The sequence below is a fragment of the Oryx dammah genome, unplaced genomic scaffold (genome assembly GCF_014754425.2).
Source record: "Oryx dammah isolate SB20612 unplaced genomic scaffold, SCBI_Odam_1.1 HiC_scaffold_17, whole genome shotgun sequence".
NCBI classification, from domain to species: domain Eukaryota; kingdom Metazoa; phylum Chordata; class Mammalia; order Artiodactyla; family Bovidae; genus Oryx; species Oryx dammah.
Genome location: NW_024070201.1, coordinates 73915661 through 73938629, shown reverse-complemented (window position 1 = coordinate 73938629; position 22969 = coordinate 73915661). Strand labels below are relative to the sequence as shown.

At 57.1% G+C, this 22969-nt stretch overlaps 1 protein-coding gene across 6 annotated transcripts in view; it reads right to left on the bottom strand.

Moving 5' to 3' along the window:
• The window catches only part of DGKZ (diacylglycerol kinase zeta), a 43494-nt gene extending 20968 nt beyond the window's left edge, over positions 1-22526 (bottom strand). For 2 of the 6 annotated variants that reach the window (XM_040259104.1, XM_040259106.1), the window contains exon 1: positions 22321-22526. In XM_040259104.1, coding sequence (XP_040115038.1) covers positions 22321-22511 — 191 coding nt within the window. In that variant the 5' untranslated portion in view covers positions 22512-22526. Of the gene's footprint in view, positions 1-9341; positions 9620-11957; positions 12147-22320 lie in introns of those variants that run through there. The other 4 variants (XM_040259108.1, XM_040259109.1, XM_040259107.1 and 1 more) reach the window with 3 other exon arrangements.
• Between the last annotated feature and the right edge of the window lie 443 nt (positions 22527-22969).

The window sequence follows — 22969 nt, the reverse complement described above, 5'->3', positions numbered from 1 at the left end:
TCCCGCCCACCGGACAAGCGCCTGGCTGGGGGTGGGGAGAGGGCAGGGGCCGGGTCCAGTGCCTCTGGGCATGCCCAGCGCAGCGCCTAACAGCGAGTGCAGTGCTCACCACTGATCAGCTAAGGAGGAAGGAACTGGGAATTCCGTCGGGGAGGGACCAGTTAAGGGAAGAGAAGGGCTTCCTCCACCTCAGGTACCGCACCCGAGGGCTGACCACAAGGGCCGGTTACTTCTCTTTGCTGGGCCCAGGCAGATGGTGGTAGCCTTTGTTTTTAGCAGCTGCCGCCCTCTCCTCCCCAGAGGACCCAGGCAGTGACAGCCAGGGCTCCTCTCCAGAAGCGGTGCCAGCACCCCCTCCACGCCCTCCAAGATGAGACCTGGCCACAGGGTTTGGTGCCATGCAGTCACAAGGTGAGGAAGTGGGCGAGGGGTGGAGGGAAGAAGAGCGGCTGCCTCAGAGGTCGGGGGCCAGGCCAGGACCCCAGCTCTGAGTTCCTTGCTGAACCATCCCCAGTCTGTCTCTCCTTCTATCCTGAGCACCCATCTCAGGGCCTGACTCCTGGGAGGCCCTGGACAAAGGTTTGTGGAATTAATGCCTGACTCATTCCTCAGAGCCTCCCCTCCAAGCCATCCTCCTGCTGGCACCAGACTTCACGTTCCAGTGCCTGCCTATCTTCAATGGCTCTCTACTGCCAGGGAACAGAAAGCAGACCTGGGTCTGGCCGTCAACCGGCTTCTCAGCCTCCTCTCCCATTTCTCCTTCACACTTTTTATTTGACAAATACGCACCTCACTAGGTACCAGACTCGGTCCTAGTGAGTGAAATGAAGTCACTCAGTCGTATCCGACTCTGCGACCCCATGGACTGTAGCCTATCAGGCTCCTCTGTCCATGGGATTTTCCAGGCAAGAGTGCTGGAGTGGATTGTCATTTCCTTCTCCAGGGGATCTTCCCGATCCAGGAATCGAACCCGGGTCTCCCGCATTGCAGGCAGACGCTTTACCGTCTGGGCCACCAGGGAAGCCCACGGCCCTAAGTGTTTTACAAATACTGTCTCTTTTCACTTCATAAAAAGTAATATTATCTACATTTTACAGGCCAGGAAACTGAGAGACAGATTAAATAACTTGCTTGTGATCATGCAGCCAGTAAGGGGCAGGGTTAGGGTTCTAACCCAGAAGCCTGCTCCGGGTTTACGGTCTCAACCCCTCCCTCCACCTCTAGATGCTTCCGCCAGTCAGCGTGCGGGGGTCTCTTCCTGTCTGTCCGGCTGGCACCTGGCAGCCTCTCTGCCTGGGACACCCTTCCTTCCCTTCTGCTCAGTGAGCTCTCCTTCAGCTTTTCCCCTCTCCTCCTTTCAGAGCTGGCTCAGATACCGGCTCTGCCGGAAAGTTCTCCCCGACTTCCTCTCCCGGGGGTTAGCTGCTCCCACGCTCAGGCCCTTCCTTGGTTATTCTGGGCCACTGGCGCTGGTTTACAACTCAGTGTCCCCCGGCAGCCCATGTGCCCCCGGGACCACGTGTTACTCGTAAGTGCATCCCCAGGGTCCAGAAGCGCCGGACGTGGTTGGAAGAGTGAACGGAGGGGACAGTGAATGGTACAGGCGCAGCCTCGTGGGTCAGGCTGAGAGGGCAGGGTTCTGGGCCGGCCCAGCATCCCAGTGGCCGGCCAGGTCCTGAGCCCTTTTCCTGCCAGCTGCTACTGTGGGCTAAGCTAGTGTCTCAGAGGCACAGGGTGAAACTGATCCCCGATAGGGATGTCGATACGCCTCCCTCTGCCTCTCTCCATGCGTTGCTGAGAGAGTTATGAAGCTCCTGCTGGCCCCCACCTTCCTCTTCTCCTGTGACTGGTCCCTCCTGTTGCCTTCTCCTGTGTCTGCAGCAGGCTGTCACTCCCCATCTGCCAGGAGCAGCATTCCACTCCTTACCCCTCATTCAAAATTTAACTCCTCTGAAATCTCCTGACCATGCTGCTTCTGCCTCCTTCATCTATGAGAAGATCTTAGAATCAGCTGTCAGCCCCCTGGGCCCCACTCTACTTCCCAGGCTTCCTGCACTCCATACAGAGTTGTTCTGTTGTTTTTTTTTCTGCACCTACAATCTCCCTGAGAGGTTACCAGGGTCAAAGGTCTTTTCTGAGGATTTGGACTCAAAAGGTCCAGATGTATTCTTCCTCTGACTGGCTATGCAACCTCAAGCCAAGTCTCTTACCCTGGCTGGGCCTCAATTTCCCTAACAGATTAAGGGGGATAACACCATCTTGTCTTCCTCAGGGCACTACTGGAGACTTCAAAGAAAAAGTGTTCATGGTAACCCATTCCTCGGTTTGCCAAAACTTTAAAGACAGAAAGTAACTCCGGAGGCCTAAAACTCAGAACACCCACCCTGGAGCACCATTTGGTTACAAATGTCTAAGCGGATGCGGGTTCAATCTCTGGGTCGCCAAGATCCCTGGAGGAAATGGCAATGTGCTCCAGCATTCTTGCTTGGGAAATCCCACTGACAGAGGAGTCTGGTGGGCTATACAGTCCATGGGGTCAAAGAGTCGAATGTGACTGGGCGACTAAACAACAGCAAATCAAAGCTGCAGACACACTGTGCAACCAAGCAAGCTGGCAGACAGAACGCACAAGGCTCCGCAGACTGGTGCCATCTCTGGAGGATTACCTGCAATGGGAAAAAAAGCTGCCAACGACCTAATGTCCATCAGCAGGAGACGGTAAATAAACTGCTGGACAGTTACAAAAGGAACAGTATATGGCAATTAAAACAGGTTCACGCTAGAGCTCAGGTTTCAAGAGGGTTAAATCTCCAAAACAATATGGAGGGAAAAACCTAAATTCAGAATATGTACGATATACCATTTTAATCAAAAGGTAAAACCATACCAAACCATACTATGTGTTGCTATGGATGCATATATACGTGGGGAAAAATATCTTAAAACAGGCAAGAGAGTCTAAACACCCCAATCAGGGCTGTGGTTTCCTCTGGGGAGGGAGGCAGGGAGGCCTTCGTCTCCGTCTACAGTATGTTGGTAAGATCTGGTCAAGCTAACTGGTAGGTGTTATTCTGTATACTTTTCTCGTGGCAAAATACTTAATGCTTTTAAAAAAGATTTTTATAAATTTTTAAAAAGATTTTTTAATATATATATTTTTTAAAAAAAGACCCCCCTAGAGGGAGAACAGCTCTTGGGGGCTGCCCGGGTCTGTCTTGCATGGATGGGTTTCGGCCGCGGCGTGGTACCCTGAGCACGCCTCACATTGTCTCATAGTAGGAAGCCCATGTCGGTGGGGCCGGAAGAGAGGTCTCCCCTGGAAGGGGAGGGCAAGCGGGTGACAGGCTATCAGTGGGGTGTCTGTATGGGCCGGGGAGCAGGAACCAGCTTGCCCCCTTTCACAACCACCCCCGCTTCAGTAAAATGTCAGCAAGCTGGGGAAGGGGTGGGGACGGAGAGACAGGCAAGCTGTTAACCCGCGAGATGCTGGGGCGTGGGCGGTGCGGGGCCCAGGCTTCTAGACAGCTATTTTGGCTCAGTCCTGGCAGGAGAGAGACCTCCGAGAGGGCGCCCGGCCAGGCGCAAGCAAGGAGAGGTTCCAGAGTGGGGCGAGAGGGCTTGGGCCCCACTTCTCTTCAGACCTCTCCCCGGGAGGCCTGGTGCACTCTGCTCTCCTGGGCCACAGGCCACTCACTGACCACCCCCCCCCGGGGCTCCTTTGAGTGTGTCCCTTGAGTCGTCTGTTCCCTGCGCTTTGAAGACCAGATGAAAGGCCACAGGCTTGCTCCTCCACTCCGGATCCAGCCAGGGAGCCACAGGACCTCCTGCTTACAAACCTGGTCTCCCCACCTGCGGGTCCGCCCGCCCCGGCCCGGCCTTGATCTCCCAGGAGCGAGGATCCTGGTGGCAGTTCCCCATGGGGCTGGGGCACAGACTACGCGGAGGCCTTACTCCACTCCCACGCAGGACAAAGATCTCTCACTTTCAAGAAGTCCTCAAACCCCTTCTTAGATTCTACCAATTTGGTGATGGGATAATAAAAGAATAGAAGTAGGGAGGGCCAGTATGTCCCAGGGCAGCCGGGTGTTTGGAGAGATACTTGGCTCTGGGTTCCAGCATAAACCGCGTGACCCTGGGCCACGAGCCCTGGTGGCCTCTTTGAGCCATGGGGTCTCGTATGTAAAAGAGGAATGAAATCAACTACAAGGTTGTTGGGCAGATTACATGAAACGATGGACTTTCAAGCTTCTGGTAACTGTGAATCGCCGGAGAAGGACGAGCGAGCACATCCCCGGCGTCCAGGTCCAGGTTGTTGGGGGTGCAGGGGGTGGGGTGCGGGCGTGCTTGTCTCCTCAGCCCTCCCCCCTCCTCCAGGCCCCAGAGCCTCAGGTCGCCTCAGACCTGCTCTCCGCCACCGAACCCTGCCTCTGGGGTCTCAGCTGAGGAAGGGGGCCAAAAAGACGGCAGGATGCGAGCTCCTCAGAGGCATCTGTGTGGTTGCTGCTCTGACCTGCCCCCTGCCACCTGAAACCAACTTCGCAGGTTCCTGCCTGTGAGACTGGAGTGCCAGGGGGGCCCTGGGCTGAGACTCCTGGGCGTGGGGAACCACACCACAGCCCTGCATGGGGCTGACACCTGAAGGGCCCCAGGGGCCCCACCCATGCGGAGGTTCAGAGGCAGCGGTTCGGTGGGGGCACCCCCCGGCAGTGCACCCTGATCTTGCCCAGGATGAGGGAGACGCTGAGCCTGGATGCAGGCGCGGGGGGTTCCCCACACGCCCACCGAGAGAATCACTCAGGTGGCAGCAGGGAGGAGGCAAGGGCGGGCAGGCCAGAAGGTGCCAGATTGAGGGTCTCTCAGAAAGCGGGGAGGCCTCCAGGGTCCTGGCATGGGGTACAAACTGACACAACCCTGAAGTCAGGGGATCAGCACTGGAGGCCCAGATGACCCCTCGCTAGCTGTGAGACCTCAGCCCGGCCACCACCCTGGGCCTTGGTCTTCAGAGGCAGGGAGGGGGGTCGGGTCAGGTGATGTGGAGGCTCGCGCCCAGCCTGCCTCCTGCCACCTCCTGCCCAGCTGCGCCCTGGCAGCCAGAGTGTCAGCAGCAAAGGTCTGTGTGGGCCCACCCACAGGCCCGTGGCACCAGCGGAGGGCAGGTGAGGGGATGTCCCCATCACACCCGGCCCTCGGTGGTAGCTGTCGCCCCCTTGTGTCACTCTGGTGACATTGCAGGAAAAAGGTCCTTGGCTTGAGGACCCAAGAACCTGCTTGCCTTGGTCAGGGCCAGCGTGCCCACTCGCCTCCCCCTCTGCTCAAGGGGGTGACTGGTGGATCCCGGAGAGGGCTCCAAAAGCGGCAGAGGGCAGGCCTGGTTCTCCCTCTCCCAGGGCCACTCGGCCCTTCCACTGTCCTTGCCGAGGAGGACACCCACTCTCTTTTGCCAAGTGACAGTCCCGGGCGGCTCTGCACCCTGGGATCTGACCTTTCTGGAGGACAGCATGTAGAAAAAAAAAGTGCCAAGAGCTGCCCATGCCCCTCCCCTGCCCATTAAGCCAGAGCTGCGGGTGTGTGGCAGCATGGGGAAGACCATAGGTGGCTCCTGCGCCCGGCCAGGCCGGCCCCCACTGGCACCCAGCGTTCAGTGGTGGAGTGGGCGGTCATGTGAGCCGACCTGCAGTTCACATGCCAAGGCCCCTTCTTCTTCCCAAACCCAGGGGCCCTGGCTCACACCGGCCTCCCCAGGCCCCCAGGGCTGCTCCCAGAATTAGCCTAAGCAAGACAAACCACTCAGAGAGGCGCCTTTTGCACCCAGACAGCCGGGCGCCAGAGCCTGGGCTCCCACCTCTGAACAGGAGGCATCCCTCAACACATCCCTTCCGACCGTTGCAAAACCAACCCCAACTGGGGCTGCTGCTGCTCAGGCCCCCTGGCGGGCAGCCTCCGCCATCTGGACTCCAGGTCTATGCTCACTGGGCCCTGCGTGTGGCATCACCTTTAAATGGGACCTATTGTCTCCGACTTGTCCCACAGGTGTGCTTCCTGCCCTCCGGGAATGAGTGACTTTAAGCAGGATAAAGGGCAGGGCGGGTACACCCCTTGCTTGGGGCCCATGGGCTCTGCGGGCTGAGGCTCCTTCCGTCTAGACGGGTGAACGGCCAGGTAATTTCTGATGCCCCTGGGGTGCCAAACCAGTTAATCCACCAGCTGTGTGACCTGCCCAGGGTCAGGCTGCTGGCACAGGGCCAGAGGCTGGAGGGCGTCCTCTGGAGGTGAGCCCTGGAAGAGGAGGAGGAGGCAGTTAGCTTCCCTCCCACTTCCGACTGACCACCCCTCAGGCCAGGAGGCTGAAAGGTCAGGAGAGGAAAACCCAGATGCCCGGTAGGGCGGGGCCTACACCTCCTCATAGGGAGAGGCTGATGGTTCCTAGCAAGGACAGGAAGATGTGGAACAGAGCTGGGGAGGAGCACAGCTCAGCCATGTGTCTTCCTGGGCTAAATAAAAAAGGAGACGTGGCACACCGCTCCCCAGCTTCCAGACGGTGAACCTGTGAGAGGCTGGTATGAGAGGCTGCGGTGGGCTTTAAGGGAGATGCCAAAGAGGCTGCCAGGCGGAGACTGTCCTCCTCCTGACCACACCAGAGATGGTAAACACGCAGCCCATGTACCTTCGCTACCCCTCCCAAGCCCACGGCAGAGTATTAGTGGATTCCAGACCTCTACCACTGAGCTAAGATCCAAATGTTAGGGGATTCTAGACCTCCATCACTGAGCCAAGATCCGAATGCTAGTGGATTCCAGACCTCTACCATCGAACCAAGACCCAAACGCAGAAGACTCAGTGCAGCACCTGCAGCTGCCACCAATCTATTCGCTATTCTCTCTCCCAGCCATGGTCTATTCGTGAAGCAGGACCCTCGGTCCCAAGGCCTGAAGTTTGTATGGGGGGTGGGGTGGGGGCTGGTCATCACAGGGTGGAAGGCCCAATGAGCAGCAAGAGCTGGGCTGAGGATGAGCTCAGCGCCTGAGGAAAGACGGCGGACTGGGCTCAGCTGGGGGCTCTGGGGAGTTTCACCTGAGGCTGGCAACCAGAAAGAGGGCAGGACCAGGCGATACTGTCAAAGAGGCAGTGCCACTGCCAGGCACTGTTCCCATTATCCGTCCCGCCCTGCTCCAGTCAAAGCAAGGGGACGGAGATCAGCCCCGGTGGACTTCTAACTCTCTGACTCCAGGCCTGCCAGGAGGAAGTCTTTGCCCCCGGCTGCCCTCCCCGACTCTACGGGATTTTCCAAACACATTCATTTCTTTATGCCCACTGCCCGAGCACAATGCTACCAGGCAGGGACACTCCTGCCATGCTTTCAGAGGTGCTGTTGCAGGTTCTTCTCATTCACTAACCTATCAGATCGCTTACCATCCCCAGAGGGACGTAATATGATGGCTCTCAAACTTGGAAGCACTGTAGAAACACTTGGCAAGTTTTATAAAATGCCCAGCCCCACCTCCAGACCTGATGAGTCAGACATGCCCAGGTAAGAGCTAGGAATCTGTACTTCCTAAAGGTCCTGAGGTCACTGTGACGTTCTGTTTGGTAGAGAGAAAAGGATGCGGGTTTTGGAATCAGACTAGAGTTTAACTCTGTCTCTGACTCTTAAACTTGCTGTGTGACTCTGGGCAAACTACTCATCTCTTTGAGCCTGTGTTCCTCTCATCTATAAAAATGGGAGAAGTTAATACCCAGCCTGGTTCTTTGAGAGACTGATGTAAAGGTGCTGGCTGTCCTCCCGCTTCTTTTTCTCCCTCCTGAGGGGTCCCTGCTGTGTGTGCAAGCCTGTGCCCTTCACGAGGGACACAGCCACAGGTCAGAAGAGCCCGGCACTTGGTGCCCTGTGGGCAGAGACAGGAAGCCTCTGGCGGAGCCACCCCCTCCCTGCCCGCCCCCGACAAGCCTGTGAACACTGGAGGCTACATCCTGCGGAGCTGGGTGTCAACTGCTCCCCCTTGCAGGGCTGTGGGTGACAAAACAGAGGCAGGAGTCGCTTTGCGTCCTTTCCCATTTGATGTGACACTGAAGCCTGCACGGTTTCCCAAGGGCCTGCGGAGGGAGCTCCATCTGCCCATGTGAGGATCCAGACCTGTGGGCTTGGCGACACAGTGCAGGGGCAAAGAGCAGGGCCCTGGTCAGGGCAGGGCAGCCAGAGGGCGCAGATCTGCATCACAGGGATGCAACCTGCACAGGAAAAAGCTGCCCGTGTTATTAGTGGGTGAGGTCACCCCTGGGGAAGGGGCAGGGCAAAGCTCGGGGCGTGGGGGGCCTCCAGTACCATGAAGCCTGGACAACTGAGGGCAAGTGAGCGGGAGGCCCTGGACACACTCCAAGTGGTCAGAGTCCAATTTGAGTCGGCTCTGGGGTCCTGAGCTCATTGGCTGCAAGCTCCGCGGCCGCTGGAGGCCAGGGTAAACCAGGAGAAAACCCAGGGAGCCAGGTGGCAGTACTCACGGGGCTCCACCTCCTCTCACCTTACACCCGGACTGCAGGGGCAGGAAGCGGGCTCCCGGGCCAACGCCAGCACACAGGCCCCGGGCGCCTTCCACTCAATCTTTCCACACCCTCCCCCAAAGTCCTGGTCAAAGCCCTGTCACAGGCACAAGATGGTGACATTTGGCGCTCTGGGGGAGAGGGCGAGACAGAGCTTGAAAGAACCAGCACCCCATCCCCTTCCCAACAGGACTGGATGGGGGTAGGGGGGCATGTGCCCACTCCCCTTCAGACGTTGTGGGCCTCCCTGCTAAGTCAGAGCAGTGTAGAACAGGTGGTCAGAGCAGCTTAAAATGTCCAGCAATTAAATCGGCGACCAGGGCTGCGGGGACAGGCATGGGTCGTGACAGTACGATCCAGGAGCCCACGTTCTGCGGATGCCATGCAGCGCGGTGGTAGGCAACCCGGCCCCCCGGAGGACCAGGGTGAGGACGACGACGTGACTGCCCACCTCCCTGGGACCAAGAGGCTCAGAGGGCACGCGGTTCCCATCAGTGCCAAGAAAGGGGATCGTGACTAGTCGTGGAGGCCCGACCCGCTGGTGCCAGGGGGTTAGGTGATTCTGCCTCTGCTGGAGAGCTAGAAGCCGCCCCTGTCTGACTACCCCAGAGAAGGCGCGCTGAGCCGCGGGTGCCAGAGAATGACACCCCCCCCCACCCAACCGGTGACAGACCCCGGACGCCGGGGGCGGAGCCCCCCATGCAGAGCCCAACGCCAAGACAGCCCGGATCGCCAGCGCGCGGTGACACCCCGCCCGGGTCAGCACCAGGTGGCCGAGGGATGCTTGCCGCCGCCGCCGCGCTCACCTGTGTCCGAAGAGCCGCAGCCCTGGGAAGCGCCGCTTGCTGAGACGCCGCGGCGCCTTGTCCGGCTCGGGACCCGCGTCGTGCTCGGAGCCGCTGGACGAGGCGGAGGCCGACTCGGAGTCGCTGCTCCGGGCCTCGGGGCTGCCGTCCCGCGGCTCCATCCGGCCCTAGCCCCGGCCGGCGGCGGGCCCGCGGGAGACGCCCATGCTGGGCCGGCGGCCGGGGCTCAGCACGCCGGCTCCTCAGCGCCCGCCTCGGCCATGGCGCGCGCTGACTCCGCCCGCCCCGCGCCGCGCGCCCCCGCGCCCCACGCCCAGGTGCCGGGGAAGCGGCCGCCGCCGCTCCAGGAAGTGCCGCCAGCTGCGGCCGCAGGACCCCGCATAGCTGGCCGGGCCGCTGCCTGCCCCGCCGCCGAGCACGCCCCCTCGGTTCGGCCCGCCGCGCCCTCTGCCGGCGGCCTGCCGAGACGCAAGCCGCCTGGGCCGCCAGAAGGGCGGGGCGGGACTGAGAGGACGGGGTGGGGCCGCAGAGGCCACGCCCACGGGCCCGAGCGGGTCCACCGCCCACGAGCCCGAGCGGCTGCCCCGCCCACAAGCCCGAGCGGGTCCACCGCCCACGAGCCCGAGCGGCTGCCCCGCCCACGTGCCCGAGCGGCTGCCCCGCCCACGTGCCCGAGCGGCTGCCCCGCCCACGAGCCCGAGCGGGTCCGCCGCCCGGATCCGATAGTCTCCGGCTTGACACGCCCGCGCAGCGCGCGAACCCGGACACGCGCAACCTTGTTTTCTTCCTCTCAGCCCCCGCTCCCCCCGCCCCCACCGGACCACCCACATGCTCACAAGTGAACACTCGCGAGGGGGGCTGTCGCCCTCTCCCCTCCCACGTCTACAGGGAGTAGACGCCTCTCTCGCACACCCGGTGCCTGTCACGGCCACTTAAAGCAGCTCAACCCCTACTCGCTCGGCTCTCCGAAATCACGCCCACGGGAACAAAAGTCACACGGCGCTCCCGGTACACACGGAAACAAACACACCTCACACACGATTACGCTCACCCATTACTCAGTCGAACACTTCCCACCCCCAGCTTCTCACACTTCAGAGACTTTATACCAGGACCAAAGTCACTGAAGGACCCTGGCGCGCATCAGTGACATGTTTGTTACCCAAATTCATCTTTCCACATCTCTTCAAGGCTGTTTCTAACACTGTCACACTCCCAGTACATGGCACTTTCCCAACACAATATGCAATGGGACCTGACTCACCTGCATGTCTCTTACACAGAAATACGTACACAAAAGGGAGGACCGCACTGTCATTCCCCAGCATACATGGTGTCAGGAACACATACGTCTTTCTTGCTCAAATATAACCCAGGACAATGGTTACATTTGTTGCATCCCACTTAAGTGTACTTTGTGCGTTTGTGCTCAGCCGCATACAACAGTTTGTGACTTCATGGACTGTAGCCCATCAGGCTCCTCTGTCCACTGGATTTTTTCCAGGCAAGAATACTGGAGCGGGTTGCTGGTTCCTCCTCCAGGGGGTCTTCCTGACCCAGGGATCGAACCCGTGTCCCCTGTGACTCCTACCTTGGCAGGTGGAGTCTTTACCATTGAGTCACCTGGGCTTCCCTCCATATACCTTACTCACCCAGAAATATACCTCAGAGACATACAAACACAGCCCCTCAGACAGCAAAGCGTGTCCCCTTCTAGAGATGAGGAACCAGAGCCGTCACCTGTGTGTGGTTGGCAAGGCCAGCACACACACACTTGGGAATCAGCAGCTTGGGGGCTGCCTCTGATAGCTCCTGCAGGGCTGACAGGAGGGGGCCAGGCGGCTGGAGAGGATGGTCTTCCCCCTCCAGCACTGCCAGCCTGATGCCCATGTGAGGTGCCCGCTGTTCTGTTAGCACTCCTCTCTGCAAAGCCACACCCTGTGCCACTTCACTTTCACCCTCTCTGGGGTTCTGGCAGCCCATTTTCCAGCCTCAGCCAGCCACATATAGCCAGTGCTGGGAGCTGTGACATGTGGGCAAGCCTGCCGTTTGGAACCAATAGTCACCATCCAGAAGCTCAGAACCTTCTCCTGGCTTCCTTCAAGTTTCCTCCTGGCCTGGACCAGGCATGGGGTACCACCCCCCGGAGTGCTCCCACCAGCAGCAGGTGCCACGGTGGCAGTGAAATCCCCCAGGGGGCTGGACATGGTCCTCCTCGGGTGCCTGAGACCCTTTGGGAAAGTTTCCCAATGGCTCTGACCCAGCTCTGAGTGAGGAGATCAGAGGCAGCTGAAGACCCTGGTGATTCTGTGCAAGACATCCACTGCCACATTCCTGTGGGGGCTTCTCTTCCAAGATCCCATTGCTCTTAGATCCCTCGACTCCGCCTTCTGCAAGCTCAGCCCCCTGCCACACCGCCCCCCAGCAATTCAAACATTAGAGCCCCTCTTACACGCTGCCAAGAAGCCCTCTGTCCTTTTCTGAGCCTCTGCAGAGCCACCGGACACAGGGAGAGAGGTAACCCCACTTCTGCCGACTCCCCCACCCCAGATAAAAGACTCATGGACGGATTGAGGGCCAAAGATCCCTGTGCCCATTCTCGGGCCACCCAAGTACCTACTGAGACTGGGGGACCTCAGCTGGGATCTGTGGGACGTCCCAGGAGCGGTAGCGCCACATCTGTCTCAGAGCCCCGGACCGCTCCCCTTCTTCTGTCGCCAGAAGCTCCGCGGGACCCAGAGCTGCAGCCTCATCGCAGCCTCCCCCAGTACTGTGGCCGGCCCCCTGTGCGCTCATCCTGCCCGGCGACTCTCTTCCTCTTTCGGCACTTCCTGACCCGGGGGCCCTGCGAGAGGCCGGCCGGCTGCCCCGGAGAGGACCACAGGCCTCGCAGACGCCTTCCGCTGGCCAGGGCAGGAGGCTGGCTGGCAAGAAGGGCTTGCCAGCCCAAGAGGGCGAGAGGCAGGTGAGGACAAGCCCAGCCCAGCAGCCGGGAGACAATACCAAGTCAGAGGCTGCCAGGCAGCCGGCAGGCCTGCCCAGGCTGGGATCTGAACCTCGGCCCCCGTCTGGCCTCCCTCTCCGCCTAACAGCTCCGATCTTCACCTCTTGGTCCTGCCGAGGCCGCCCACTTCTTCGCCACCACCGGGTGCCCTGTGCCCAGCCTGAATGCAGCTCTGTCTCCACTCAGCCCTGTGAGCACCACACCGCCTAACACAGGGTCAGGCACACAGAATGTGGCGGAGTGGACAGGACTGGAACTAGAAGGTGGGGTCCTACGTCCTGTTTCTGCCCCTTGCCAGCTGTGTACCCTGGTCCGAGAGGTCTGTCTCTCCAAGGTCACCTGAAATCCTTTTAGGAATAAGGTAGGGAATAGACTAGGGAACACGCGTGTCAGGGAGCTTTTTTGAGCCTCGATTTTCTCATCTGTAACGTGGAAGGGGGCACTAGTAATAACTAAGCTCGTGGAGTTTTTTGTTGCTGTCGTTTCGTCGGTAAGTAGCGTCCGACTCTTTGCGACCCCATAGGCTGTAGCCCATCAGGCTCCTCTGTTTGTGGAATTTCCCTAGGCAAGAATACCAGGTGGGTTGCCATTTCCTTCTGCAGGGGATCTTCCTGACCCAGGGATTGAACCTGCATCTCTTAGTTTTAGGAGGATTAAATAAGAGGCAAAAGGGTTTATAAATTAATGCATTCAATAAACAGTTACTGAGTGTCTTCTGTGCATCAGGCTCTATATCAGACTAGACAGCAGTATGCAAGGAACCAGCGCTCTAACCTCATGGTGCTTAAATTCTATTCTAAACAAATCACATATGAAAGAATGTCAGGTGATGAGATGAGATGAGCTACAGAGAAAAATGAAGCCAAGGTGAAGGGGGAAGAGGAGGATAATGGAGATGCTATTTAGGGAGGGGGACTGAGGAAGGCCTCCCTGAAGAGGTAACGGTAAGGAACAGATTCAAATGAATTGAGAGAGCAAATGGTGTGACTGCCTGGGAGAACAGCAGTCTAGGTGGAAGGAGCAGTCAGAGCGAAGGCCCTTTGAGCAGGAATGTACTGGATGTGTCTAAAGAATAGCAAAACGGCCGCACTGGGTGGGCTTTGAGGCCATTTCTGAGAGTTTGCTAACTAAATAGTAAGGCATGCACTTACCCTTTATTATTAGGGTTGGTTCAGTGATGGAAATCATACCTTCCTCAAGCACTCTTTTAATCATGTTGCTCTATAATTAGGTCTTTAGCTCTATATGTGTTTGTTACCCCCAGAAAGGCTGTAAATTTCTCGAGGACAGAAACGGTGTCAGTTCAGTTCAGTTCAATAAATATCGACACTACAGAAGCTGCAGACACAGGAATGAATGTACACGGTGCCCTTCCAGCCCTTAGAAACTTCATCTGGGGACTTCCTTGATGGTCCGATGGCTAAGACTCCGTGCTCCTGATGCAGGGGGCCAGGGTTTGATCCTTGGTCAGGGAACTGGATCTCACATGTCAGAATGAAAATTCCACGTGCTGCAACGACGACCCAACACAGCCAAATACATAAGTAAACAAATATTAATTAAAAAAAAAAAAGAGAAACCTCCGTCTGGTGCTGTAATCACCTTTGCAGCCCTCATGACTGGAACATAATACTTCTCATTAACTATTCGTTTCATAAATCATGCTATGTCATGAATGAGTAATACTTGGTAATAATAATAATGATAAATAGCTAATATTTCTTGGACATTACTGTGCCCCAAACCTTTGAATTCCTGCGACAACCTTATGACATAGATCTTGTTATTTACCCTCTTTGACTGATGGGGAGCCTGAGGCACAGAGCAGCTAAGCTCATTTGTCCAAGGAGACCCAGCCTGTGAGTGGTAGAAATAAGACTTCCACCCCGGAGAGTCGGTGCCCATGAATAAGACATCCTCTTGTCTCTCTGGGGTTGGGGACAGAGCCAGGTAATGCCTCTGAGGCTTGGCACTCCCTTTCCCAGGGCTTCCGCCTCCAGCCCATCATCCTGCCTCGATCAAGGCAGGTCCTGTGTGCTGTAAAGCCCCAACAGAGACTCTGCTAGCCAGGCCAAGGCCTGTTCTAGAAGGAAGCTGTTGCAAGGCCTTGTCTTCCCCCACCCCCACCCCACCCCCCAGGGATTCTGGAAGTAGCTTGAACAGTTAAACAGAGGAAATGGGGCTGGGCTTGTTTTCAGTGAGGCTTCTGGCAGCCCTGGAGCAGCAGAGAGCAGGAAATATGACTCCTGGAGGGGGAAGCCAGGCAGGCTGGGGACTCTGAGAGGCAGAGCAGCCTGGCCGTGGACCACGGCCCCCTTGGGCTTGTACTCACTGAAGCTGTAGGTGTTTTGCAGGTGGGGTGGGGAGGACGAAGCTGGAACGGACAGGTGCACTGGGCCGGGGAGAGTGCCCTTGGCAGTTCCTAGGACAAGGTGTGCCAGCATTGGGTAGCTGGGGACCCCTCAGAATCCACGCAGATACTCACAGGAAGAGGAATCTGGGTAAGAAAATTATTCTGGGCTTGGTCAAGGCCCCAGAGGATGGGGTGTTCTACTTTCCATGGCCTGGATGAGCAAGTGGGAGCTGGGGAAAAGAAATGTACCAGGGCACCAGACACTTAAGCCACCATCTGGACAGCCTCTGCTCTCAAAACCAGCCAAGCCAACCTCCTTGGCCTGACCTTCAGGGCTCCTTATGTTCTGGTTCCTTTCGTTTTGGCCTCTTGGTCCAAGTTTTCCCTGCAGAGATTTTTCTCTCAGCTCACACTATGCTGGTGCCTGCCTCTCAGTAAGTACTCAATAAGCATTTCTTCCCTCTTTCTTCACACTTCCTTAAACACGCTGCCCTCACCCCGCCACTCCATTCTGCTTATGCTGCCTCCTTTGCCCCATCTGCCCATAGAGCTTGGCCAATCCGAACCTCCATCTTGCAAAACCCCAGTCCCCAAAGCAAAAAAAAAAAAAAACAAAAACAAAAAACGGGAAGGTGGAAAGAGTCGGGTCAAACCCCAGCCCTTGCTGTGCAACAGTGAGCAAATCACTTAACATCTCTGGGTTAGACCAGATGGTTTCTAAGATCTTGTCCAGCTCTGACAGTTTCATTTGAATCTCCTTCCCTGATCTTCAGGTTTCCACTCATTCATTCATTCATATGACACGTATTTTATAAAGACCTACTAAGTGAAAGGGGACACAGAGAATGAGATGGTTGGCTGGCATCACCGACGCCATGGACGTGAGTCTGAGTAAACTCCGGGAGTTGGTGATGGACAGGGAGGCCTGGCGTGCTGCGATTCATGGGGTCGCAAAGAGTCGGACACGACTGAGCGACTGAACTGAAGTGTCAAATGCTGCTCTAGAGTCAGTCCTCCTACCCAACTGATGTCTCTCTGACACTCATCTTTCTTTCCCCCCACATACTCCTCCATTATATGACTTTTTCTGCATATGAAGTCTTATCTCCTTACAGGATTCCTGACCCCAGTGTTGCTTCTGGTTCCATGCTGGATGCATAGGATGTGCTTAGTAACTTCCTATGGAAGTTGAAATAAGCTGAATATAGCAGGCCAACAAGTGGAGCAGAGGGAGGGAGCTGGCTTCCTGTTTGCAGGAGTGGCTGTGGTGAGACATGGGGGATTTTTGGAGCCCATGTCCCTTCCCAGCAGCTAAGTCTGTGATCCAGGTACCTGGTGGAGTCCTTGGGAGCAAGCTAGAGCCCCAAGGCACCTGCTGAGCCACAGAGGAGACAGATGTACCTGAGCTGGGCTGCAGGTGCTGCTGGCTAGTGACAGATGGAATTTTGATTAGGCTCCTTCTGGGTAGCCTCATTAAAGTCATGTGTGGGAGGAAATCTGGAGGAGGGCTTGGGGGTCCTTTCCCACTGGGGCAAGAGAGCTGTGAATATAGCACGGGTAGCTCCTGACTCATGGGTGGTCCCTCAAACCGTGATCCCTCTTGGAAACTGTCCTTCAGCACCTCCCAGGTCCCCAGGCTGGGGGAGAGGGGTGCAGGGAAAGGGGAGAGGAGCCTAGGTGTCTGTGCCCTTGCTTGGGGTTAGCTGGTTCTGCCCTCAGGAGCTTCCTGCTGCTTGCAGCTTGGATGGTAGCACCAGACCTCCCAGGGCAAGATAAGCAGGCCCTTCAACCTCTCACCCCCAGCTGTTGGATCACAAGCTCTGATTGCAGAACCACCTTCCAGACCCCCACCCCTCTGCTATTATCCCCCCCAGGGATCTGTGCACTTAGTACACAGCCACGAGGAAAGCTCCCTAAGGATGAACGTCCAGGCCTTGGGAGCCTGACAAAGGGCTTTGGAGTGAAACTGACCTGAGTCTGGATGCTGGCTCTCCCAGTTACTGACTGGGGGATCTTAGGACATTGCTTAACGACTCTGAAGCTCAGTTTCTCATCTGTAAGATGCTGCCCAGCGGTCCTTGGATTCTCCCTCACTCTATGAATCCTGATTAGCCTTCCTTCCCCAAACATCCATAGGCCAAGAACCCTGGTTAAGCACAGAGGGGCCCAGCAGAAAACAAATCTGTTCCCGACGTCTTCTCTACCCACTTTGTGCATCCTCGAAGACACGTGTCCTCCCTGGCCTGTGCTAACCTTGTCTTTGAGACCTGAATCCTTGAGGGCTTCTCTCAACGCTCTGATCTGCAGTGGTACCGGTGGAAGTGAAAATGAGCCTCCAGCCCAGGCTTCCTGATGCCTTTTCAGCAGCACAGCAGAAAAGAACCTGTTCCGATGCCTCTGCTGGAACTGGTCTTCCCAGCTCCCCTCCAGAAAGGCCGCTGGTGCGAGAGGTGGGGGACTTGGGATGCTGAGGGGGCCTGTCTCAAGCACCCTGGGCCAAAATAGGGTCTGATAAGGCCTACTTTCTGGAATCCCAATCTCGACACAGCTGCCTTCGCGATAAGCCTGGCCCCACCTCTGGGCACAGCCCTCCCTGCCGGCCTTTGACTCACTAGTCAGCAAGAACCTCGGGTCCCTGAGGGGAGGAAGGAGTTCCGGGCTGGGCCTGGGCCCCCGCCCTTCCCAAAGGAAGGAAAATGATAGACCCCCCAGCTTCCGGCTTCCTCTGGCAGTGGGCCCCCTCCTCCAGCTCCAGCTCCTCTCTCTGCCCCCAGTTTTTGCATTTTTAATTCAGGACAGAATGTGATCTCTTGCAGCTCCTTGCTTTATCCTGTTGCTATTTAAATTACAAATCGGCCCCATCTCCCTGTCACTCTTGGGTTATTTTTAGCTTCTGGTAAATAGCAGCAGGGAGAGTCGGATCAGGTGCCCCTCCCTCAGGAGCTTTGTACCCGCAGTCCCGTGCCCACAGCAGGGGGCACCCTCCCCTGCCAGCTGGCGCCCCGGGCTCTTCCCCCAGCCTCTCCGTAGGGGTGGAGGGGGCAGAGGGAGGACTGCAGTCTGGGGACATGCACGCATGCTCAGGCTTTGCTCTTGCACTCAGTTGCTCAGGGGATCTTTGTGACCCCATGGACAATAGCCCACCAGGCTCCTCTGTCCATGGGATTCTCCAGGCAAGAATACTGGAGGGGGTTGCCATTTCCTCCTCCAGGAGACCTTCCCAACTCAGGGATCAAACCCGCATCTCTTGTGTCTCCTGCATTGGCAGGTGGATTCTTTACCACTAGCACTACCTGGGAAGCCCTCCCTTTGTTGAACTCTCACTCCCAGGTCTCACCAAGCATCCATCGCTCCAGGCCAACTTTGTTCAGGGACCTTCCTGGCCTGCCCTGCACCCCCAAACCACAAGAAGATCTAGCTAGAGAGGGTAGAAGATCTAACTTGCTTTTCACTCCTGCTAAAAGTCAGGAACTTTACATGTCTTGCCAGCTGCCTTCTGGTACAGGTATTACTGTTCCCATTTTCCATAGAGGAAATGAGGTCAGAGGTGAAAGTGACTTACCCAGCTAGGAAGGAGCAGAGCTGGAATTCAAACTCAGATTTCTCTGACCCTGAAGACTGCATACGTGAGCATCATACTGTCTCTCTCAGGGCAATGCACGTGCCACTTTGCTCAGTGCCCAGGTTTGTTCCCAATGCCTACCATCAGCTGTCTTTCCCAAGTGTTTGTCTCATGCCATCTGCTGGATCAGGGGTTGGCAAACTATGGCCAGTGGACTACATCTGGCCCGCTGCCTGATTCTGTGTGGCTGTGAGCTAAGAATGCTCTTTATAATTTTAAATGGTTGGAAAAAAAGCAAAAGAATAATATTTGTGACAGTAGAAATCATATGAAATTTAAAGTTCAGTGCCTATAAATAAAGTTTTACTGGAATCCAGTCACTCTCATTGGTTTCCATATTGTCTGTGGCTACATTTGCACTGTGATGGCAGAGCGGAGCTACAGGACCATGTGACCTGCAAAGCTGGAACTATTTACTGCCTGGCCCTGGACTGAATCATGCTTTTGTCAAGAGAAGAATGTTATCTCATACTTGTATCTCATACAGTGTCTGGCCCAGGGTCAGCTCCAGACAGAGGTGCTGGTGCTCCTTTAAGGTCTTTCTAGGGCCACAACTGATGCTGGGAAAGACTAAAGGCAGGAGGAGAAGGGGACGACAGAGGATGAGATGGCTGGATGGCATCACCGGCTCAATGCACATGAGTTTGAGTAAACTCCCGGAGTTGGTCATGGATAGGGAGGCCTGGCACACTGCAGTCCATGGGGTCGCAAAGAGTCGGACACGACTGAGCGACTGAACTGGCTGACTGAGGGCTGCAACAGCACCCAGTTAAGGGATGCCCCCTGCCAGCCACGCCTCCAGTGATCCAGCTCACTTTTTACCTTTTGTCTCTCTCCTCCAGCATCTGCATAGGTAAAGCCCATGGTTTCCAAACCTACTTGACTATCAAAATTACTTGGAAGAGGTTTTTCTTTTCCACCCATTTTACTATTTTAAATTCTTTTTATTTATTTTAATCTTATTTATTTACTTATTTGGCTGTGCTGGGTCTTAGTTACAACATGTGGGATCTAGCTCCCTAGGTTGTATCTGGGCCCCCTGCATTGGCAGCACAGAGTCTTAGCCACTGGACCACCTAGTAAAGCCCCACCTGGAGAAGCTTTTTAAAAGTCTAGATGTCCAGGCCCAACCCCAGACTCTCTGTATCAGGATCTCTAGGGAGGGCTTTAGAAATGATTTTAAAAGGGATCCTCAGCTGATCTGGGGTTTGAGAACCGCTAGGCTTATCTCCAGAGGTTCAAGTTCTGCATCTTCTGACTGGTCCTTGCAGACCAAAGCCAGTGTCTCTCATACCCCCGGCTTCTCCCAGGCTGGAGGCCACCCCTCAGAGGGCTTTGAGCTCAGGCCTTGAGTGTCTGGGAGTTTTCCTCAGGCCCAGATGCAGAAACAAGGTGCCCTTGCACTTCCCTCCCCGCTAAGAGTTTCTCCTGCCAGAAACCTGCTGCCTCTCCATCCCCCTGAAGCAGCTGCCAGGGCCGCTTCTAGCCCACACCACCGGAGCTGCGGGGTGGAAGGGAACCTATTTCCCAGAAACCCCCAAGTCCCTAAAAGCTCCTACTGTCCTGCCGAAAACCCCCGTCCTCTCTGACGTCAGAAGCAGCCAGGCCCGACCCCGCTTCCGCTGCCACCCCTCGCCCTCGAATTTTTTTGCCCCCGCACTTCTGTCTAAAAAGCCTTTTCTCTCTGTGAATGGTTTTCAACTGCTTTTCTTAGCAACTCCTCACAGCGGGGTGGGAGGTTTAGCAGCGAGCCAGAGCTGCATGGAACTGCAGGCAGGCGGAGGAGGTGGAAAGGCCTAGGCTGGGCCTGAGCTCTGGCCAGCCCCCAGTGGCCTGGAGGACAGTCACAGGGGAGGGCTGAGTCCTCCCACTGGGGTCCCGTGGGCGGACCCGGGCTCTGTCACTTTCTCAGGCCTTCCTCCACCCTTCTTGCCCTGACGCTCTGTCCTGTCCTGGTCCTAAGACAAGACTTCTGGCCTTGCCTCTAGGTGTGAGGAGTCGCCTCACTTGATCTGTCCAGGGGTGACGACAGCTGGAATCCACCATGGTGCTGTTCTCCACAGCCCTCACACAGGTGACCCAGAGGTCTCCCCGTCTCCTCATCCTTTCACAGCCAGAGGGGAGCCACAGCTTGGTGACCCTGCGTCCTTAGTGACTAGAGGCCTCAAGTTTGGGCTGGGGAGCACCCTCCATTCAGGAGCCACCCTGGGCAAATCCCAGCCCTCGTGTCTGTCTCCGAGTGTGTACGTGTTCCTGCACAGCATCTCTTCAGCCCTTTGGTTATTCTCTGCCTCCATCTCTCTAAGCCTCTACTCCATGCTGGCTTCCTTTTCAGCTCCAGATGCTGTTCGGCCCTGACCAACGGCTTAAGGAAAACCTTGGGTCACTCTCTTATGTCACAGGTGAAGAACTGAGGCCCAGAGAGAGAGAAAGAGTGTGTGTCTATCTCAAGGACACGCAAGTCACTGGCAAAAGTGAGAATACAATTCAGGCCTCCTGACTCCCAGAGTAATATTTCTTCCATTCGACGCCCCATCACCCATCAGTCTCTTTGTACTCTCTCCTCTCCCAGGAGACTTTTAGGGGCCTCTCTCTCAGCAACTAGGGGACAGATGACGCCCTTCTCTCAGCACGGTGTTCTAGAAGAATGCAGTACTGTAGTCCAGGGTACTTTTGATTCCTTATAGGCCTCAGACAGTGACAGTAGGGCCATGGGAACCTCACCTCTTGCCCATTTATTCTGAGCATCTCACTTCATTGTGGTGGAAAAGTCCCCTCCTCTCCTCTCTCATCTCTCCCCCTGATGGTTTCATAGCCATTAAAAATATTGGAGTCCAGGACTTCCCTGGTGGTCCAGTGGCTAAGTCTCTATGCTCCCAAAGCAAGGGGGCCTGGGTTCGATTTTTGATCAGGGAACTAGATCTCACATCCCGCAACTAAGATCCAGTGCAGCCAAATAAATAAAGGTAAATATATATTAAAAAAAAAAAAAAAGTTGGAGTCCTTCAAGCTCCCAGGACTGGTCAATTTTAGGATATTCCTTCCCAGAAGCCCTGGGGAGAAGCAGGGCAGCCTCACACATCTCAAGTCCTCAGGGTTGTGAACAGATAGGAGATCCCTCTAACCATGCTGATGGCTTCAAGGACTGCAGATACCTTCATGTCCCTGCCAGACCCCCCAAAGGTCACTCTGAGCCAGGGGCTTTTGAGAGAGGCAGCAAGTCCTGGTTGAGGCTGTGACCTGGGAGAGATGGGGATGGTAAAGGCTGTCCTTGCCCTGCCTCCACCCACCTTGGACCCCTCCCCTGTGTAACTTACCCACCCTTACTTGAGGGGCAGTCCTCCCTGTGCCCCATCCCAAATCAGAAAAGTGGTCCCTGGGGCCCGCTGCTCCAGCTGATTCCTCTGGGCACAGGTGAAGGTAGGGTGGGAGGGCAAGTTTCAGGCTGCCACCGCGATGCCAGGGAGGATCTGTGTGGGCAGAGGGGTCCACGGGGCAAGGGGGAGGGATTCCTTCCTTTTCTCTAGGCAGCAGGGTCTCAGCCATGGTGGCAGAGAGTGCCATCTCAATCACTTCCACAGGCCAGTGCCTAGCATAGGGTCAGCCCCCAGGAAAGTTCAAGTAAGGCCTATTGAATGAATAGAGGGGGTCCCTCTTTTCCCCAGAAGAAGGGCCAGGGGGCATCTCCTGGGTCTCCCCAGCAGACAGAGGTTTGTAAGGATCATATCTTGATTCTTTTCCCCCCTCAGCACCCAGTACAGAGCCTGACAGGCAGTTGGCATTGGTAACTCCACGTTGAATGAATAGGGCTTTCACTGTCCATTAGAGGAAGGGCCACAGAAGCTCCCCCCTGGACACAGAGGATGGAGACCCCCCTGGTAGTTGATTCTGAACCCCAAGGCCTAGAGCAGTGCCAGGCAGGCGCTCAATGAGTCTTGATGGAAGGAGGGGGTGGTCCCAAGCGGCGGGTTCCCCTCTGCCCTGCCCGCATCCTCCTTACCTGTAAGACACCTGTTTCTGTAGGTGCATCTGGCGGAACCGCTCCTCCACCGGAGGTCCGGCGGCCGCGTCCCGGGGTGCCTCGGCCTCCTGGCCTCGCCGGCAGCGCCTTCGTACCACCTCCTCCTCGGCCGCCCGGCCGCCACCAGCCCCGTCCCCGCGGGGCCCTCCGCCGCCTGGCCCCTCGGCCATCCTGCGGCCGCCCGCTTCCCGCGGCTCCGGCGGCCTTTCGGAGTTCCCTGCTCAAGTTCAGTCTCCCTTCCTTCTGAGCCCGGGGCCGCGAGGCGGGGGGTTGGGGGGTGGGGAGCGCGCGGTCCCGTACGTCCCTCCCGACGTCCGGGGCTCAGACGGCGGCTGGGTGCCGCGCCCGGGGTGGGTGGGGGCGGCTGGGAGCCTCCGGCGCCCCTCGGGGGAGCGGTCTTGGTGGGTGTCGGGGTGCTGCGTGGTGAGCGCTGGGGGCGCCCCCCGGACGGCTGGTGCCCGATCCCGGGCGCTGAGCGCGCTCCTGCAGCCGCAGCCGCTGCCGCGCACCCAGACTGTCACCTTAGAGACACCCGCCCGCCCGCGGGGTACAGGGGAGGGCGCCGCCCCGCCCCGCCAGCCCGGCTCGGGCACCGGAGGAGCGAGCCCGGCCCAGCCGCGGCGGGCAC